The sequence below is a fragment of the Coturnix japonica genome, chromosome 3, assembly GCF_054131305.1.
Source record: "Coturnix japonica strain WE chromosome 3, WE-NBRP24, whole genome shotgun sequence".
In the NCBI taxonomy this organism is placed as follows: Eukaryota; Metazoa; Chordata; class Aves; order Galliformes; family Phasianidae; genus Coturnix; species Coturnix japonica.
The window spans coordinates 10,952,727-10,973,466 of record NC_140665.1 but is presented as its reverse complement, the minus strand read 5'-3'; the positions used below and the strand labels follow the sequence as shown (position 1 = coordinate 10,973,466).

General features: G+C 44.6%; 1 protein-coding gene across 3 annotated transcripts in view; it reads left to right on the top strand.

Annotated features, from left to right (window-relative positions):
- Positions 1-20,639, top strand: part of ALK (ALK receptor tyrosine kinase) — a 257,968-nt gene extending 237,329 nt beyond the window's left edge. For 2 of the 3 annotated variants that reach the window (XM_015856918.3, XM_015856920.3), the window contains exons 17-30: positions 937-1,035; positions 1,524-1,676; positions 2,901-2,999; positions 4,261-4,447; positions 5,895-5,985; positions 6,837-6,901; positions 7,536-7,665; positions 11,612-11,709; positions 12,729-12,821; positions 14,488-14,589; positions 15,438-15,572; positions 15,806-15,896; positions 17,136-19,214; positions 19,868-20,639. In XM_015856918.3, the coding sequence (XP_015712404.2) occupies positions 937-1,035; positions 1,524-1,676; positions 2,901-2,999; positions 4,261-4,447; positions 5,895-5,985; positions 6,837-6,901; positions 7,536-7,665; positions 11,612-11,709; positions 12,729-12,821; positions 14,488-14,589; positions 15,438-15,572; positions 15,806-15,896; positions 17,136-17,840 (2,048 nt within the window). In that variant the 3' untranslated portion in view covers positions 17,841-19,214; positions 19,868-20,639. The remainder of the gene's footprint in view (positions 1-936; positions 1,036-1,523; positions 1,677-2,900; positions 3,000-4,260; positions 4,448-5,894; positions 5,986-6,836; positions 6,902-7,535; positions 7,666-11,611; positions 11,710-12,728; positions 12,822-14,487; positions 14,590-15,437; positions 15,573-15,805; positions 15,897-17,135; positions 19,215-19,867) is intronic. The other variant, XM_015856919.3, reaches the window with a different exon arrangement.
- Positions 20,640-20,740: the final 101 nt, after the last annotated feature.

Genomic DNA, 20,740 nt, shown 5'->3' with positions numbered 1-20,740 from the left:
GGTCTCAGGACAGCTGTCAGATGGCATTATGTTGATTATAACTGGTGTGGACCAGATTCAAGATCTCTACTAATCCTTAATCTCCTGGGCCTCATAGTTTCTTCAGCCATCTGCACTGTGGTGGACTTTTTAACCCCTGGTTCTCCACAGCTTAAATCAAGTCCATGTTAGACTTGAAATTCTGAGAGGAAGTAATGAGTTTAAATAAGTGCATGTTTTGTACCAATGTTTCTGTGTAATGCTTCTTTTCCCAACAGAATGCCTCACATGATATAATTTTGCTTTGCACTGAAGATGGTTAAAGAGGAAAAGCCATTTTTGGTGGGGGTTGGGAGGTTCCTTGCATGCTTCTGTGAAATACACGGACCTTACTATGCTTCTGACTTGTTCATGGATTGCTCATACTTAGCTCCTAGAATGTTTTATATGCGCAAGCACAAATGAGCAACTGAAGAGCAAATTCCTCCAGTCCCCATTCCTGGTGGACCACCCTGTTTTCAGGGTGCAAAGGAGAAGAAGGTTTCTCAGATCACTCATTCCCTCTGCTGACACATACCTGGATCAGCAAGGATACTGAACTGAGCACTGGTGTTTTCCAGTCTCTTGGCCACATTGATACTGAGAAGGCCTCATGTGTTTTCACAGCATCCAAATGGTTAAAGATGAAATTCATACCTTAGTTTGCAACAGTTCGCCTAAAAACAGAGCTAAGGCTGTAATAATCCGCTGCTATAAATTGAAGTTCTAGACCCGAAAGACCAGTGTTTCATACTGAAACTCACTAGGTGATCCCTATGTTTTAAATACTTTGATGTATTCTCTTTTCTCATTTGGATGTCTCCCTAAATACACTGAAGCCGTGCATGTTGCAATGCTTATCTGTATTTTAGTGCTAATGCGCCTTGGTCTGTTAAGGTAACTTCTGGTTTGACGTAGGTGGCAATGCTGCAGAGGACAATGACCCAGAGGTGGATGGGGAGGATGGTGTGTCCTTTATTAATCCGATTGGTACTTTATACACTCCAGCACTTAAAGGTATTCATGTTGGTCTGCAGTCTCCTCTAGTGGCTTTCTTTCCATGTTAAGACTAGTTTGCATCTGTAAGACCCTTCAGAAAGCTTTGGATACGTGTTATTGTCAGTCTTAACAAGAGGGAGAAAAATGCTTGGCCAATGCAGTGGTGTATAAATGCTCCCCAGAAATACTGCCACTCCAGCTATCTCTATGCCGGTGTTTGCCCAGATGTCACTGTTTGGGTGTTTTCACTGCGTTTAGAAAATATCTACGTGATAGATATTTTCTGAGAGCACCTCAGCTGCAGTGACGTTAATGTAGCTGGGCATTATTTTCTATGTGAGAACAGCAACCATGAAAAGTGGGGAGAAAACAGTTCCTTAGATGGGGCTTTTCTCCACCACAGTCAGCAACTGTGGCCATAGTGCCTCCTTTTCTGTCAGTGCCCGAGGGAATGATATGAACGATGTTGCCAGTATTTAACTTTGCTTCTTTCATCCATTCCCTAGTGACAGAGGGGCATGGAGAGGTGGATATTAGGCTGCACCTTAACTGCAGTCACTGTGAGATGGACGAGTGCCGTGTTGATCTTGAGACTCAAAAAGTCATTTGCTTTTGTGAGCCAGGCACAGACTTGGCTGAGGATGGTGTGTCTTGCATAGGTAAGTAGATGATAGGCTGGTAAGGTGTGAAACAGGGAAAACACATGGTCAGAATCTATAGCTTGGACTGTAAGACATCTGGAAATCTTATCTTGTCTCTCTCTTAAAAATGGCTCCTGTTGTATGTTATCTATCTTCTTTTCTGCTGCTATTGGCTGTACAGTTATTTTGCTAGAACACAGACATATCAGTGCAGGGGTATGGTGCAAAGAGCAGCATCTCTGGTTTGCTTTGTAGTATATCAACCACATACTGGGCACTGAGGATTGTGAGCCAAGTTTTATCCGCAAGAGGCAAAGGGCAGCAGGTCTGGTTGCAAGAACAGTCACATTTTGCTTTGAAATCATGAAAGTTTTCTCAGAAAAGGAGTTTTTCAGCTAAATTTCCAGGTTATTTCTCTTAAGAACCCTGAGGTAATGTACAAGTAAAGGGGAGTGCGGTTCCTGTGGGCTTGGATACAAGGTGTATATGCAGGATCTGTAAAAAATTCTGCATGAGAGGAAAATAAAAGGCAGTGCCTGTACTTGCCTTGCTTAAGAAACCGAATGCTTAGAACTGCATTACAAGGTTTTATTTCATATTCTTGCCCGGCAGTGTAGCAAGTGACCCCAGGCTTTTGGGATCCTGCTCTCAGCTTTGTCACTGACACGGAAAAATTGTTCTGTATTTTTACCACGGGCACCTGCAAAGTGAGTAAAAGCGTGGTCATTTTGCAGGGTGAAGTAAACCTTAATAGGTGGTCATTGAGTGGCTTGTGATCCAAGTGAGGGTGCAGCTAGGGAATACTTCGCAGTGCATATGTTATCAGTTTTGTGTGCCTGGACTAGATGCATTTAGGAGATGATATATTGCAGTCCTCCTTCTGCTCTGATCTGGCATTGATAGCGGCACTCTAGACCAGGCTATTTAATGTTCTTTCCATCTCCCCAGCCTCCTACCCCCAGCTTTTATGGTCTTGTTTTCATATACAGGGAGTGCACATGTTAATTCCTTGATAGCAAACCATCTGTTTTAATGGTTTGGTATTAATTGAGGAAAGTAAAACAATGAGATATTTGAGTTCATCGATCCTGAGAGCCGATCGCATCAGAGGTTGCTCCTACACTATAGAAGCAGCAGATGAGTAAATGGGAGGAAAAGCAGACAAATCTAGCTGCAAAAAACAAAGCTTCTGCTGGAAGATCGTGTCAAATGTAATTCCTTTTCCTCTTGTCTCTGTTGCAGCTGAGCCAACGGTTCATCTCCCCCTCTCTTTGGTTTTGTCAGTAGTGACTTCAGCATTGGTTGCTGCCTTAATTTTGGCTTTTTCAGGAATCATGATAGGTGAGTGTTTCTCTGCAATGACTTCTTCATGTGATGGCTGGATCTGAGACAAGAATAATCGGGCCCTGGGAGGCAAAAAGGTGCGGTTTTTAGCTGCTGCTGTATTGAATGGCACCTTCCCACACGCACTCTTTAACTTGAGATTTCTGCAGCTGTTTCTAATTACGCTGACCAATTTGAGGAAGTTTCATATCTAAAAGCTAACCTCGTTATTTGTGTGCCTATAGACAGATTTAGCCCCTTAATGTATGACATTTAAGCTTGAAATTCCCACAAAGTTCACCTTACACAGCCTGCTGATTTGTGGAGCGTGGATGTGCTTGGCACCTTTATTTGAAAATCAAAAAGGCATTTTTAACCCTTGCATTTTCTTATCTTAAACTGTGCTTTTCTTGCATTTGGTTGCCAGCAGAACAGATCCGAATCAGTGAGAATCAGCCAGTGATTCAAACCACAGCTCTGCCACCTTTCTTTGTCCACAGTGTAGAAGTGAGAGGAGGGAAATGACATACCCAGAGTAGCAAGTGGCAACTGGTCAATTAGATTTGCACAGCTGTTTCAGTGTTAAGAGTTTTGGGAATTATCAGTTGCACACACATGATATGTGTGATATGTGATTTCTGGATATGTGATTTCTAGCCTGACAGTGCCCCTTTAAAAGTGACTAATTATATCTCAGAATGTGTAAGAATAACCCGCTCTCTGTCCAACCAGGCCATCATTCTCATCTCAGGAAAAAGCAGCAATTTTAAAAAGATCAAAGCAAAAGCAATGAGGAGGAAAATGGAGGACAGGGAGGGCTTATGGATAGGTCGTTACATCCATCTGCCTTTGCCAGTGAGTGCTTATGACTCAAATTCTTCCTCTGAGGAACATTGCTGGAGTGGATGCAGTAGTTGTTACAGTCACAGTGTTTGGGCCCCATCCAGCTCCCATAGAAAGGTAAAGGTAACACTGATTTAACCTGTACCAGATTGGCATCTTGCTTTGAAAAAAGAACGTGCAATATCAATTACTATTCCAAGGAATATCCACAGGATGTCTTCTTTCTAAGTGCAATTTCCAGTGAGGTTTCAAAGGTAGCAGTGAAGTGTTTCAAGAGATAAATTTAGCCCAACTCTGTTGTTTAGAAACAGGAAGTGCTGCAAAATAGATTTATGTACAGTGTGTTATTCTGATGTAACAGTTTTGTCTATCCACAACTGCCTTCATCTCCCAAAGGCAATCTGCATTGCTGGTTTACCATGTTCTCTATATTTAGTGTATCGTCGGAAGCACCAGGAGCTACAAGCCATGCAGATGGAGTTACAGAGCCCAGAATATAAGCTGAGCAAGCTGCGTACCTCCACTATTATGACAGACTACAATCCCAACTACTGCTTTGCAGGAAAGACCACATCCATTAGTGACCTCAAAGAGGTGCCTCGCAAAAACATCTCCCTCATCCGGTAAATTCATCTTTGCCTTCCCCGTGCTCCACATTATTGTGGCATCACTTTATACAAAAATCCCAAAAGGAATCAGGAGAGCTTAGAAAACATAGGTGCTGATAAAGATGATGCTCAGAGCTGTCCATGCAGCCTGCACTGCCCTGTAGCTTTATTGCATTGTTAACACATTTCTCCTTTGCATACGTATCTTGCTGGACTGCATCTGGAAGTTTCTAGTGTACCCTGTGCTGCTGCTGCCTTTGTCACTTGGGCTCTGAAATGAGATCTGAAGTGTGGCAAGCTGCAGAGAGCAGAGGATGCAGCTGGGAACTGATAGGGGTAGGGAAAGTGAATTATGAGCAGTAGACTTCTAATTTGTAAGACGGTGATCAGGCACAGCAGAGCTGATACCTACAAAATGGTATTACAGAAGTGGTTGTGTTACAGACAGTCCTCACTGCGGTTTCACTGCTGAGACTACTCTCACCAGAGCACACTGCCCACACAAAAGCAGAGAACACTCAGTGCAGCTCTGAGGTCAGCCCTGGCACTACCAGAAAAGTGCCTGTTGTGGAAGTAAACGCCTCTTATCCCAGACTGAGGTGCAGAAATGTCTCTGGGAGTCTCAAGCTTCTGCTACACTCATGCAATGTTAAGAGGGTTCCAGGATCTGGGATGTAGTCTCATTGTCTAAGAGAGTTCACTGTGTTGTTAGATGTCACCCATATGGTATCATTGTTGTAGCACCAGTTGGCTTAATACTCAGTGAGCAAAGACTGAATAGGCAGGTGTGCAAAATCTGTATCACAAGGACATAGGACAGGATGTGGTGTGTGATTATTTTTTCTTTCCTGTATCCTCCTTATTAGACATAAAACCATAAGCTTCATAGTCTGTTCTTGTTACAATTCTCAGCATGAATTCCTGGAGCCAAGTGCTTTACGAAACACTGTTATCACCATTTCCTTGCTGAGGTATTTACCTGGAGTCACAGAGCAAACCAGGAAAATATAATTGGTTTGTAATCTAGGTACTCTGAGAACCATTTTGCTTCCTAGTTTCTTGTTCGTTATCTTCTCCACTGGCAATGCATAAACATGGGAACTATTAATTAGGGTGTGGAAACTGTCTTTATTGACCTGCTTTGGAGAACCCACCACTAGAGCACTGGCACCAAAGCAGTAGAAAATGCTGTCCATTGCACTTTGCAGTACCAGCAGTTTGATTTCACTGGGGCAGTTGAGGATTGCTTTCCCTACCAATCACATACGTTTTAGGTCCAGGAACAATTATACAAAGGTTCAGTCTGCTGCATAGCGTGAGGTGCGTTGTTATCAGTGCCAACATCCAGATCTCCCTGTTTCACTGCCATGAAAACTGCGAGCCCATTCTGTGAGCTGTGACCACAGTGTTATAATGTATGTTCTCTGTAGTAAAACCTTCTTGTCTTCTCTGGTCTGTCCAGGGGTTTGGGCCACGGAGCCTTTGGTGAGGTATATGAAGGTCAGGTGGCAGGGATCCCCAGCGACCCCACTCCCTTGCAGGTGGCTGTGAAAGTAAGTGACAGCGTATAAGTTATCATGATGGTTTCATGCACTTTTCACCCAAGAGTCCCAATGCATTATAAAAATAGAGATGATTTAAGCATTACCATAGGATGTGCATAGAAAGGTTGCTGTTCTGTTGCAGCACTTCCATTCATCACAGTGGTGGTACAGCTTGTTGTCACATATGGGCTTGTAAGACTTAAAAGAAGTTGTTTGTAAGTAGTAAAAAGACAAACATTTCCCATATAGCTGCAGTAGACAGCAGGAATGAGACATAAGTCTGCCCTCTGTCCGTCCTGTGCATGCTACTCCTGGTGTGGCAACCTGTTCAAAGCCTTTGAGTGAGAGGGACAGAAGTCTCCATGTAGCTAAGGGCAGCTGGCACATACATCACAAAGCCTGTAGGCAGGAGGTGGACTTCCATGCACAGGCAGATCTTAAGGGAATCTGGTAGGGTTCTTCAGCAGCTTGGCTACCTTGTTTTCTCCTAGAGGTTACGTAGCAGTGTAGTCTTAAATAGTTTTGATAGGAGGTAGTGGTATTGCACTGTCTGAGAGCTCAGGAGCTATTATCTCATTCCTCTTTCTGAACACAGTGGAGTCTCATATATTAGCACTGTTCCCTGTGTGCTCTGGGGTGCTTCCTTTACTAGGAGGAGAATGATAGTGGCTTTTATGTGTCCTGATCTGTACCTCTCAGCAAGCTTCACAGTCTATTTTTGTAATGCTCTAGCTATTATTGGAACAAGGGCTCTTTCGAGAGAAACAAGGATGGCTGCAGACAATAATAGTGCTTTTCATTGTGTCAGATGTTCGACATCTGTCAGTCTTCTCCTTGTCAACCTGTTTTTTCTTTTCCAGACATTGCCTGAAGTGTGTTCAGAGCAAGATGAGCTGGACTTCCTCATGGAAGCTCTCATTATTAGGTGTGTATGGATAAGATTAACAAGGACTTGTGTAGAACCAGCACTGTAAGCAAAAATGTTCCAAATGAATAGATGCCAATAACCCAATGCTGTTGTCACATCACCTGTCAGAGACTGAGTCCTGGAATCCAAGGAAATAGTTCCCCATCACATTAAGGCCTGGAGAAATAAAGAAGTACTAGAGACTTGGCCTTGAGGAATATGCCTCTATGTAAGCTTAAGCTGATCCCTGTGTCAGCATGTAGTTTGGAACAACTCTGCCCTGGCCCAGCTTGTGCCCTGGGACACAGAAAGTAGGAGCAGACTCTTAACAGACATTCTGTGCTTCATATGACCCACAAGTCTTGCTGTTGCACAGAGAACACAGCATATAGGGAACTGAAAAGCAGCTAAAAGCCATTCCTTCCCAACTTCCACTGTCTGGTTCTGCACTGTACAGAGTGCAAGGGTACTATTTGGCTTAATCCAGTTCCCCTGACTTTAAGGTTTGTTACTTATTCTGCGGGGGGGGGGGAACAAAAAAAGAGGGAAAAAAAAAGACACATTGCCCACAGCAGAATATTTTGATTCTTTCCTATAATCGCGCTTCTTTGGATCAAAGCTCACCCACTATTGAGCCTCCCTCTCTCCACAGCAAGTTCAATCACCAGAATATTGTGCGTTGTATCGGAGTGAGCTTGCAGGCGCTGCCCCGTTTCATCCTGTTAGAGCTCATGGCTGGAGGTGACCTGAAATCGTTTCTGAGGGAGACGCGGCCCAGACCGGTAAGGAAATAGAAAATGGAACTGTGTTTAGTAAGCTGCTGCCACAAGGCAAATGTGTAACTATAGAAGGGCTGATCCACACGGCTACCCATTCCCAGCGTTTTAGAGTCAGAGCTTTCCATTGCCAGAAAGCCGCTCTTGAGGCCAGGACATAAATGTATATGCAATGAATGCTGCTGGGGTTATGCAGGGGAGCATTATCGCTGGACTTCGCTGTATAGGATTGCAGATCCTACCTAATGAAACAAAAACATGTTGAACAAGTAATGATAAAGCTGATGTTTAAGCTGTCAATCGAGTGCATTTCTGTGGATATCTGCTGAAATGTTTTGCATAGGCAAGTAGATTATCTGGCTCGGAGCCGTTGAATTAATAGCTAGATCAAGTTTTTAAGATTTTTCCTGAAATCAGCATTAATGTGGAAAGAGAGACTGATAGAAATGCATGAGAAATATGTTATGACTTCTAGAGAGGAATCAGTACTTCAGAAGAATAAAGTTTGCTCAGAGCGACTGGATTAGAAAGGCACCCAGTTGAAGTTTAGTGCCTGGGCCAAGCTTCATGCTTTGTCTCTACATTTACTTGACAGAGGGAAAAATGCCTGACTTTATCAGCACAAAAAGACATGCACTGGCTCTGACAGATTTAAGTAAGAGTCTTACTTGACACATCTGGAAAGAGATGAATTTGATTTTTTCCTCGCAGTCTGGTTTTCAGGCATATAAAATGGGATGTGTTGCCCCAGACCGCTGCGATCTTGGATAGGGTGCAGTACAGTGACTTCTGCCTGGGTAAAAAAAGGCTGAACACACAGAAATTCAAGGTGCTGGAAGTCTGAATCTGAGCAAGTAGTCTCTGTAAAGAGAGGCTGGATTTCTGTAGCACTAAGGGGTTCTCTTGTAAGCTCATGTAGATGGACTTGGTGGCTGCTGAATGGGGAAATTCATGTATTGCAAAGTGGACTCTGCTTTCAGTAGGTGCAGATTAAATTGGCATGGGCCAAGGTGTGCTGCCTGGTAGGTGCATTTCTCAAAACTGCCAGGACAGAGTGTGCTGTGTGTATGAAGTAGCAAGTGAAACAGAGAGATGTGGGGCAAGGGCATCCATCATTTTGTAATGGAAGCCTCTTTTTGGCTCTTTAGAAGCCATTTTATTAATTATCAGGGTCTTGTGAGGAAGCACCAAGACCATTAGTCCTGAGCAGCAGGAATTTTGACCTACTTGCAGTAAAATGAAACTATAGGATCATTATAGGATGCAGTCATGGGAGCCTTTGCATCTGAGGGGTTTCTTTCTGTCCACACGTACTCCAGCCATGAGTTCCTCCTTGCCTGTCTGGGCTTTCACCAATAGTGGTAGCTCTGTGCTACACCTGTGAAAGCTAATGTCAGAAGAGTGCATGTACTTGAAGTGTGACAGTACCCATGTACATACATCACATGTGTCGTGTTTGAGTGTAGCTCTGTACTGCTGATTGTATCTGTGCTCTGATCTGAATGAGCCCCGAGCTCCTTTCTTCTTCATTTTGCTCATTCAGGACAGGCATAGAGTAGGCACAGGAAACTGGGGTTCTGGTTTTCTGAGAAAGGAGGAAGGGAAGGGAGGGAAAGGGAGAACAGTGCAGTCAACAGGTTTCCATGAGCTTTGCTTCCAACAGGAGTTAAGTGAACGCACAAGACCCAGCTGACTGATTCAGTAGCAAAGGTGCAGTGCTTACTGAGCTTTATCCTTGCATTACTCTTATCGTTTCCCCTTGCTTTAGTCAGTTTTGTATTTTCCAGCTGCTTTACTTTCTTTTACCTTTGCTTTCCGCATGTGTTCTGCAGCCTGTTGCACAGGGCAGTGATTACACTGAACAATTCATTCCCCTTTAGCAAGATCCAGCCTCACCCAGGGAGGTGTCACATTAGTGCTTGTAGCATGTCTGCTGCTGTGAGCAGTGGTGCTTGGCAGCTGGCATTGTTCATTCATCCTGGGAGCAAAAGCTGTGAACAGCTGTGAAGTGAATTCTTTGGAGTCTCAAGGCTCCTTCTCCTGCAAAATGAATCCAAACCATCCATTTCTCAAACAAATCGCGTGGCTAAAGTGTCCTTGGCTGGGCAGTCACATCTGTTTTGGGACTGCATTTAGACAAATAAAAGGTGGAAGAAATTCATCCAAGGAGTGGGAGGGAAAAAAAAAACAAAAAACCAAAACAAAACAAAACAAAAACGGGAGAGAAAAGCTACATTGTTCAATTTAGCTTCTTGTGGCTTCGTTGTACTGACTTGTACTATAGCTCAGGTCTGGAGTCAGTTGCACAGTAAAGAATGGGGCTTTTGACTCAGTTTTCACAACAAGTTTTTGAGCCTTGCTCAAAACTGATAAGAATGGGGAGGCTGCAGTCCATTCTCATTGATCGTGTCCTGAAATGTGGGGAAAAGGGGCAGCTGCATCCTGTTGCTGTGGCCATCTTGTGGTCTTGTAGCTGGTGAGTCACTTTATCTTGGAGAAATGAAGATGAATCCCCCCTCCCCACAAATGTTGCTGGAGGCAGGAGGAAAAGTTTGAATGGTTTTAGGAAATGGTTACTCTGCAAAACAGAAGGTTCAGGGGGAGACTCAGTCCAGGCTTTCAAAAAATGAATTAAATCCATAGGCAATGTAGTGAGTGAATAAAATACAGGCAGGTGAGAGGTAGTCAGAAATGGTTTTGTTTTATAACACCACAATGGAAAAAATAGGCTTTGTTCACACGGAGAGTACATTTCCATCATTGCATTAGTCAGTGATGGAGGCTTTCCTAGCATCTTAAGAAGACATGAGGACTTGTTTAGGCTTAGACAATGTCCAGTATTTAACCACTAGCTGCAAAGCATAGACTTATTTTCAGTCCCACTCAGAGGTGCTTTAGAGCCAGTGATCAGGCCAACACAGCATCACATCAGTCTAAGCAGTGTTTCATTACAACAGACAGGTTGGCACAGGCAGCAGTTCCCATCACTAGAGACTGTGCTAGTTGGTGTGCCATGGGAGAAAAACCCACACACAGGTGTGGTTTCTGGGCACTGGGCAGGTGGGGAGGTGTCAGCAGGGAGAACTGGAGAGTGGGATAGGGTTGCTTAGTCAAATAGCTAAGGCCACAGATAAACACTAAACCAGCAAACGGCTGCTGTGGAATAAGCAATCAGTGCCACCTAGTTGTTTGTCATCAGCCCTGTCATCAGCAGGAGTAATTTCCTCCTCCCCTGCAGGACTAGTGCGGGGTCACTAATTCACACCTCAGTGCAGAAGCTGATGGTCTGGTTTCAGAAGCCCACAAGCAGGAGCTGTTGCTCAGCTTGCCCTTTCCACAAAGGCATCTGGCTTCTGCTGGCTAAGGCGGTAGACTTCATCAGAGGGGCTGAAGAAAGGAGTTGGCAGCTCTCATCTTCTGTAGCCACTGGCTAAGCAAACCTGTGTCAGTGCTCTGAGGGGCAAAATAAAACCTACACAGATGTGGAGGAGGAAAAGGGCAAATGTGACTCATGCCATTACACAAAATGTCATTCTCATTGTTCAAGGTGACTGCAGAGAAGGGCAAGAAATATTATAAAGAAATTGATGGTGGATCAGGTCAGGCTACATATCTCCTTCAATAACAATATGCTAAAAATTCAGAAACGAGAACTGGGGGAAATCCATTTCTGTCATGCAAAACAGAAGGAGATTCTTACAGGGGAGGAGCTGGAAAGTCAGATCCAGCAGTTCTGACTCTGTCTCTAGGATTGGTATGACGTCCTCCCTGCACAAGCTTTCCATAGTTCATGGATATGAACTCTCTCTTGTGTGATTATTGTTTATTTTTACCCTTTTGAATACTAACATGTGAGCTACATCACTTGATGGATAGTTTCCAGTGTTCTATCAGTCATGAATCATGCCGTGTTCTTGCTTTTCACCCACGTTCTCCTTTTGTCTTGTGGCAGAATCAGCTTTCCTCTCTCTCCATGCTGGACTTGCTCCATGTGGCTCATGACATTGCTTGTGGCTGTCAGTACCTGGAGGAGAACCACTTCATTCACAGGTAGGTGAATGCATCTGTGTCAAGATGGGCATGACTTGCAACACAGGCCAGAATTACTCATAATGCCCTGATTGATATGTTTATGTCCTGCTGCACTCTAGTGGCTGGAAAATTTTAAACAAGGTAGATAAAACCAGAGTAACAGAGGCAACTGACAGAAATGCTGCTGTTGATCAAGTTGCAGAGGTCTGTAGATTTATCAGAGGTCCTCAGCTCTTTTTTCAGTGCTTGTACAGCCAGTTTGTGTTTCCCTTTGCTGTGTAACCAGTTGTGTGACAGACATCTTCAACACTCCTTCCCATTGAGAATTGTGCTTAGTGTCTCCCTGCTCATTCTGGAACTCTTCTCCCTCCTCAGCTGTTGTTCATGATGAATGTGTACAGCCACTCTGCCTACGTCAGAAGAGCCCAGTGCTATCACATGGCTTTGTCAGGAGCTGTGAAGCTGCTGTAGCCAGATCGCAGCTCACTTTTCAGAGTTGCTCATGAGGGGCGCAAATTATTCTGATCTCAGTGTTTATTTCAGCTCAGTAGAGGTAGAGCTTTACCTGCATCCACAGATTCAAGTTCTGCATGTTGTTATTCTTCTTGTCTCAGATAGTTTAATATCTGTTGGACACTATTTGAACAAGCATGCTAGGAACAAATCGATGGGTCATTCCCTAGACAGATTGATGCTACCACTGATGTACTGCTGAAATCAGCCCCACTGCTTGTTACTCCCTAGAAAAATTAATAGCTCCTGGGCAACAAGAGGCTTGTAGGAGGCCATCCTGTCTAAGAGATGTTAAATGAAGTTTCAGGAGGAAGTTTTTTAAGAGAAGAATGTTTTCTGCTATTGGAGTAGATTGGAATGTGGGTCATCACTAGTAACCTGTGAACACTGGCTTTCTGGGTGGTGGGAGTTCTCTGCGCTTCAGGGAAATAGATTCTATTCTTTGTTTTCTTTTTGCTTTGAAGAGTTGTGGAATGATTAAGTGATTCTTCTCTCTCTTTTGCTTTTCTTGCCTTTCCTTGCAGGGATATTGCTGCTAGGAACTGCCTCCTTACCTGTCGAGGGCCTGGAAGAGTGGCTAAAATTGGAGACTTCGGCATGGCCCGGGATATATACAGGTAGCAGATCTAAAGCCAGGTTATCCATAAGTGGAAACTCGCTAAAATGAGAAAGAAGTCTCTCTGTAGAACAGCAAGCTCATGTGCTGCTCTGTGTAACTCTAGCAAGGCAAAAGCGGAGACATCCAACCCCAATGAATGATGTTTTTGTTGGTTTTTGCCTTCCCTTATGCTTCAGGTGTGCTTTGGAGACTTTTCTCACTCCTGAGAGCCTATTTCTGAGTAATGAATTCTGATGGCAATGGAAGGGTTTTTTTCCCTCTTGTACTCTATCCACAAATTCTTGCCTTTCTGCTGTCTGCACTGATGTGCCCTTCTGTTTTGTGGTCCCCAGCGTTTCTGAGTTTAATCTTTCTGCCTGATACTACCTGTGCCCCTTTGGCTTGGTGTCATCCTCAATTTACTGCAGGTAATGGAGGGGGGTGCAGATGACAGTTAGGAAAATGCAATCACCAAAACTGGAATTCAGTCAGGACGCAGAGTTAACTATTCTGCTCTTGCAAGAAGTGTCAGGACGTCTTTAATGACCACAAGCAGTCAGGGCAGCACTCTGAGATCTCATCTTCTGAACAGCACCCCTAGAAGCACATCACCACATCCTGCTGTGCTGAGGAATTGATTTGCCTCTGACTTGGAGGAAGGAAAGCCTTATAGTCAGTCGTCTGCACTGATTATTCCAGAGCCTCAGCTTCTTTTTTTTTTCCTGGTTGGGGATTCTCCTGTGCAATTACTAAGCCAGCCTGGCTCTGCTTAACTTGAGGCCTGACACTATCACAGCCTGAGGTGATGTGAACAGTGTTACTTTCAAAAACAAAACCACCACAACTGTATCAGAAATGCTTTTTTTCTTCTCCCCCTCTCCCCTTATCTCCCTTTTCTCAAAGAGCTCCTGCTCAGCCCCACTGTCAGATGGGACTCTGGGGCAAAGTAATATCTGTCACACTCACACCATCAGTTGAACCAACTGCCAAGATGAATGCTTTGGTGCTGGGTTTTCAGAGCTGCCTTTGAAGTTTGCCTGTGTTTTAGTGTCTAGGAGTATCCTTTGGGTGCTCAGGCTGTTTAGTTATGAATATTAATACTGGCAGGCAGGAGAAACATACTGTAGCTGCCAGCACAGGATTTGGGGATTCTGGGTTTTATTTTAAACAAAAACAACATAAAGACTGTCATACTTCCTGTCATGGGAGCATGGGAAGCCATTTTCTATCTGCTGCCCCAGCTATACCGGCTAACCATCCTTGCTGCACCTAGGTCCTACTAAGGGTTTTGGATCCCTCTTGCAGTGCTTTAGACTGGCTACATTTGGGACAGGTTTTATGGTAGCTGGGGATGCTTGAGGCCATCACCTGTGAGATGCTGTGGAAGTCTTGCTGGGGCTGAAGGGAAGGATACTCAAGTCACTCAAGTATACGCACAGTTAAGAATAACTCAGGTTAACTGGATTGGGCCTAAAGTGAGGGAGATTGCAGAGCAGTCCTTATGTGGCCCATTGACACCAATTTTGTGAGAAGAAACACATCTCTTCAGCATTTTCTCTACCGTGCTCTTTGCCTGGAATTAATCCTGCCTTCAGATGATAATTTTAATATTCCTCATTATAAAAATTCAGAGTTGAGGACATCTTCTTGAATCCCTGGCTGACTGTTTTGCTTGTTCTCTGCAGAGCCAGCTACTATCGGAAGGGAGGGTGTGCAATGCTGCCTGTCAAATGGATGCCTCCCGAGGCTTTCATGGAAGGGATATTTACATCAAAAACAGACACATGGTGAGCTTCCTTTACCGCTCCATCTGTGTGTATGTGCGTGTGTCTGTCTGGTGTAATCCAGTGGGTAAAGTGTGAATGTTTTTGTTCATTTCCCCCTTAGAGGTAAGACAAGCAAAGTCCTTCAGAGCCAGTAATCCTGTAGGACATGAGGGAACAGGCAGGCAGTAAAGGCAGGTGCTGCTGGGGCAGCAAGCAGGCAGGGAAGGGAGATTGAGGCAGATGGAAGTGCTGCTTTTTTGCTGCAGGGTGGTATGCATTAGCTCCAAACTATTGACAGCAGTACACATGTAATAGGAGACTGCAGGCAGGATCCATCCTCCCTGTTAGGGAGAAGGGTGTAACATTCAGCAGCTTTCACGTTTCTCCTGTCCCAGAGCAATACTGTGAGCTCTTGAATTTCCAGCAGCTGGAGGAGGTGGAGAGAAATTGATTTCACTTCTGAAGTGAAAGCAGAGGGCTTGTCCAGAAGAATCAAGTCCCTGGTGCAGTTACTTCTGCTGCTTATAATGCATCTTGGCCTCACCTCACCTGCTGTAGTGCTGAAATGAAGCCAGGGGTGAAAGGGGAAGGTTGCTGGGGGGGATGGGGGGGGATCCCAGGCTGTGCCTGGAGGGAAAGGGGCTGCTGGTCAGGGTGCAGCTCCTCAGCAAGCCCACGAAGAGGAGAGGATGGAGGCACCCTCTCTGACAGCTGAGCTGCTGCCTGAGTTACTGCTTATTGCTCTTGTGCAGTTTCACTTAAGATGGTATTTCCAAGCAGCCAGACAGACGAATGCTCTAGAGGAGGGTTGTGTTGCAGATGATGGTGGTCATTCCTGTATCCTTCACTTTCATCTCTTCTCTATTCAGGTCCTTTGGCGTGTTGCTGTGGGAGATATTCTCATTGGGATACATGCCTTACCCTAGCAAAAGTAACCAGGAGGTTCTGGAGTTCGTAACCAATGGAGGAAGGATGGATCCACCTAAAAACTGCCCTGGCCCTGTGTATGAGATTCTAACTTTGGTTTATTCATGCAAATAGGTTTCTGTTTTGAATGCTATTCTCTGTTCAAAAGCTAATGACTTTTTAGATCATTTGTGGTTGATCTGCCTCACTGAACTTGAGTGCCGGTGCCACAGAGTGGCAATGTGTATTTATGGTTTCTAGGTCACAGTGGCCAGCTGTTACACACCAACAGAATCTACCATTTAAGAGATCTCTTGTTCTGCTCTTTCAGGTACCGCATTATGACCCAGTGCTGGCAGCACCAGCCGGAAGACAGGCCAAACTTTGCCATAATCCTGGAGAGGATCGAGTACTGCACTCAGGTATCAGTGTTCATTCATCTCCTGTGAGGCGGGCGAGGATGTTTCTAGTTTTGCAAGCCAGAGTGTAAGATGAGGAGGTGGCACTGCATTTCTGCAGTCAGCAGTTTAGAAAGACTGATGCCATAGGCTTACACAGCTCTAGAAATAGCAGACCAAATAGCACTGCTTACACTTATGAAGGCACAGATGACTAACAAACAAAAGAGAAGACAAGCCAGCACCTGCACATACTTTACATGCTTCATGTCAGCTGCTTCATCCTAATATTTACCTTTAAGACATGGTCAGTGCTGAGCAGAAATGGTCCTGGCTCTGAGCACCTTTTCCAAGTGGGCAGCTGTGGGCAATTTTTTCACTCTTACTGCACTGGAGAAGACAGATGGGGACAGCCATGATGAGTTGGGGTTCCATGGCTGGGCAACAGGGAAAGGGTATGTCTGGTTTTCCATCCTGAAATCTGAGCTTTGCCAATTTTTAACCACCATTTTCAGTTCACAAGGAGTGGAGTAGTTTGGAAAATGTTTTGCTGCCTGCCTCGGTGTATGCAGTTATTTGCTTCAGACAGCTTTTTTTCCCTCAATATCTAGGAGCCTTGATCAGTTTTTCATGCGAGTCTGGATCCTGGCATTGGAAGGCATTGTTTTCTGCTATATGTAGATTGCCTTGGTGTCCAGCAGTAGTTATGAGTTGCCCAGATCACCACGTTTCTCTCCGTTTAATTTTCAAAATTGCTTAAATAGTTCAAAACGTCTCTCTCTATGGATTTGGGCTTCAAGGAGTCTGCCAGTATTGTCTTCTATACACCTTCCCACTCCTCCCCTGTTAAGTGCAGGCAATACTTCCATGACTGAAACTTTCTCAGTATTGTCTGAGAACGTTATGAACTTGGAGATGATACAGATTGCAAAATAACATTCCCACAGGAAATTTGGCTGGACATAAAAAAAATGTTTTTTCATTGTTTTTGTGCCCTCTGCTCTTCTGTGTGAGGTTTTAGGGTTGCTTTTTATTTTTATTTTTTTTTTCTGAGAGTTCAATCTTATAGGTATCTCATTGCCTCTCATGGCTAACTGTATTTTGTCAGCATCCTTTACATGCTGGTTATGGACCTTAGCTGATGGGAAAGATGCTTTCTGATCACAGCATGGCAATGGTCAGCTATCTCTGGTTTTTAGTTGAATATAAGTGTGTGCATCATGGCAGCAGACTTGGAGACATTCTCATTCTTCTCTCCTGCAGGACCCAGACGTCATCAACACTGCTTTGCCAGTAGAATATGGCCCATCGGTTGAAGAGGAAGAGAAGGTAGCAGTACGCCCAGAAGATGCAGAAGGAATTCCTCCTCTCTTGGTTTCCTCACACCAAGATAGAAAGGATGACAAGCAAACCCTGCCATCTCCACCACCCCTACCATCAGCCATCACTGCAGGAAAAGCTCTGGGGAAAGCGGGATCCTTGGAGCCATCAGTCCCTGGGAAGGTGCAGGCAGCCTCAGGTGGGGGACATATCAACATGGCCTACACCCAGTCCAACCCCCCTTCTGAGCTGCACAAAGGCCGGGGCTCTAGAAATAAGCCTACCAACCTCTGGAATCCAACCTATGGTTCCTGGTTTGCCGAGAAGCAGGCCAGCAAAAACAAACCTCTGCTGGAGAAAGAGATGCCTGAGAGGGAGAACCTGGGACACGAAGTAAACTGTACTGTGGGGCCCAACATAGTGACTGGCAGGCTACCAGGCTCTTCCCTGCTATTAGAGCCATCTTCCCTAACAGCAAGCGTTAAAGAAGTGCCTCTCTTTAGGCTCCGCCACTTCCCCTGTGGGAATGTCAACTATGGATACCAACAGCAGGGCTTACCTTTGGAAGCCTCCACGCCACCTTGTGCTAGCGGTTACGAGGACCCCACCCTTAGAAACAAGAGCCACATATCCCAGCAGGGGCCCTGAGAGCCCTCTACACTCTTGACTTTCCCCCCTGTAGTCCCAAGCCTTGAAGAAATATCCTGTTACCCAGTACACCACGAGCAAGTGATGTGACGGCATTACCTTCTATTTGTGCCAACTTGCTCTAGAAGTGCCACCTTCAAAGCTGTAACTTCAAGTAACCCAAGAGGCTTCAAACCACCAGAGCCCCAGTACAGTACAATAAACAAGGGGGAGGGAGGGAGGGTACAGGAAACAAATGTTAACTGCAAGGCCCGGCTTCCTGTTGCATTAACTCATCTGCATGGTTGTTGTCATGCCCTTCCTGTGAGCTTTTCTCAGTTCTGCGTTCTCTGCTTAAGCGTCAAGCCACGGCTCACTGCCTTGAGTGTTTCACGCCTGGGATTTTCCATGCCAAACGTGTGGTTGCTGAAGGACACTTGGAGAGCATCTGCAACTGGCAGAGGCCGGAGCGGGTTTGCGGAGAGGGTCCTTTGTCCAAACTGAAAAAGGAGATGACAACTTTGAATGGTGACACAATGGTACGTTCCCAAGCTGTGTTCCAGCTACAGTCTTGTCTTTGAAATTCCTTGAATGCACAATGGTTATGGTGTCACTGGCAGGGCAATAGGAAGACTGGTCAGATTACATCACTTGCAAGAGACAGCAGGAAGCACAGAGGATGAGTATGGATTCTGTGAGGCATTCTGGCTTGGTGCAGGGGTGTTGTTTTTCTCTGTGTTTTTTGTTGTTGTTTGTTTTTCTCTTGTACTTAAATACTAAAATGGAGTAAAACCCATAAAATTCCTTCTGTTCTACAAATGAATGTCCTTCATCACAAACTTGTGCGTGTCAAGTGCAACCAAAGTGAAGCTTTAAAGGACCGTGGATGTGAGAGAAACTTTAACTGTGCCCTGAAGATGGACAGCCACCTGCATAGCTCAGAGGTTTAAAGTAGCCTTCAGTATACCCTGTACAAGCAAGAACAAGATAAAGGCAGAAGATGACATCGTGCCACAATCTAGATACCAGATACTGTCTGTAATTGAAGGGCCGAGAGCCCTTGTTTCTTTAACGAAATATGTGTATGATAGTGGTTTAAAAACAAGCACTGCATTGACTCATTTTGTACACCTTGTGCATGACAAATATTCCAGTGTGTACTGTCAAACCATAGATGTAGGCAATTATTCATGTGTAAAGATATGCATTAGTAACTTCAACTTACAGCTGTAAGGAGCTGTTTTTAGCATCAGTGCTGTCTGAAAAGGGGGTGCCTATCTCCATAGAAACGAGTCTCCTGAAGCATCAGCAAAGGACTACGGAGGTGTTCTTCAGTCCAAGAAATTTCATTTCAGTAAAGTGATTCTTAATCTGGCTCTGGTTCCAAACACTGAGGTAAGACACTTCCCATCTACATAAGGAAATGCTATTTTTTCACATGTAAGAGCTGTCTTCATTTAAATGTCCAGGGAGTGAGCCTACCCTGTGTGCTGATGAGCATTATTAAAGAGCTGAGTAATTACTTGTTAGTGATGAGTCGATGTCTTAAATTTTGTACAGGGTCTTCAATAGCATTTACATTAGCATTTCTGACAGCAGTAGTCAGTGTTCGTGTCAGTGTTCCAGTTTCTACCAGTTTCATCCCAGCAAATTTCTTTGACATGTACACCATGAGCAGAAACATTTTGTCCAGTTAGGAACTGTGAATTTTTAATGTCTGGAAAGATGGCACCTGTCCAGACCTGAAGCCCCAGAAGTGGCTTAAGCCACTGTGAGCTTACCTGACCAAAGAGAACTCAGCGCATGTAAATCCCAAATTCCTTATTAGGCCCCTCCACACAAGGCTTAGAGCTGAAGTTGATCTCTTGCAAGTTATTGTCTAACACTCACTTTTTCCTCTTTTTTCCCTTCCTTCAAATGTTGGTATAATTTTTTTTGACGTAGATAACACAGATTTTTAAAGTGTGGTACAGGTTGCTTTCAGACTGTTTCTCCTCTTCACTGGCAATATCTATATTCCTGTTTTATGTGTTTTTCCTACTCTGCAGTGGAAAAGCAGGAAGCAGCATGATCTACAGGACGTACAGCATGAACGGGAAAACCCTGTGCCACCACTCTCAGGCTCTGCAAAGTACTTATTTCCCTGTGGATGTTATCAGTGTCCTATAGGCAGTAGGTAGTCTTTCTGATCCTGTGCTGATATGTAAACTGCTGAAGGTCAAGTAGGTTTGGGCTGCCTGTTTATCTGCCTTTCACATTGTACTTCCATCTTTTTGCTACTGACCTTTGTTTCTTCATTGTGCCTGGAAACAAAGCAATGCATTGGGGTGGTTCTGCTTCCAGAGGGGTGGAGGATGGAATGGTGGTGGGAGAGGGTACACAGAGGTGTCTTAGGGCCTCCCCTCCAGGCGTGAGGTCTGTGCTAGGACATGAAAGATTGAACTGTGCTTGTTTGCTCCTCGTACTGAGCATGTCTGCTTGGTGACAAGAACCTTGATGTAGGTATTGCATAGAACTGCCTCTCACAGCTGCAAAGACATCACAAAGTGTCTGTCCCAGAGTTAAACCTGTCATGAGAAAATGTCTGAATTGTCTGCATCTGGCTTCTTTTAGTAACAGAGCTTCATTAGAGGAATGTCTGTCTCACATACAGCAGCTTATGCAATTTATAAAGGAAGGGCCTGTGCACTTCAGGGATACTATGAAGAAAAAATATTAATATATGGTCATTGAGTATTTTGTATTGAATAGTGTCTTTGTATTGTAAACAAGTGTAGTGAACCAAAAGGCATGAAGACCAATAAAATGGCTGTAACTGGCTCCCTGCGTGCTGGGTTCTGTAGCGACCACACCACCCTCAGTGCAGTGCTGATGGCTCCTGTGGCAGAGCTAGGAGACATCAGACCGTCCAGGTGGTATTC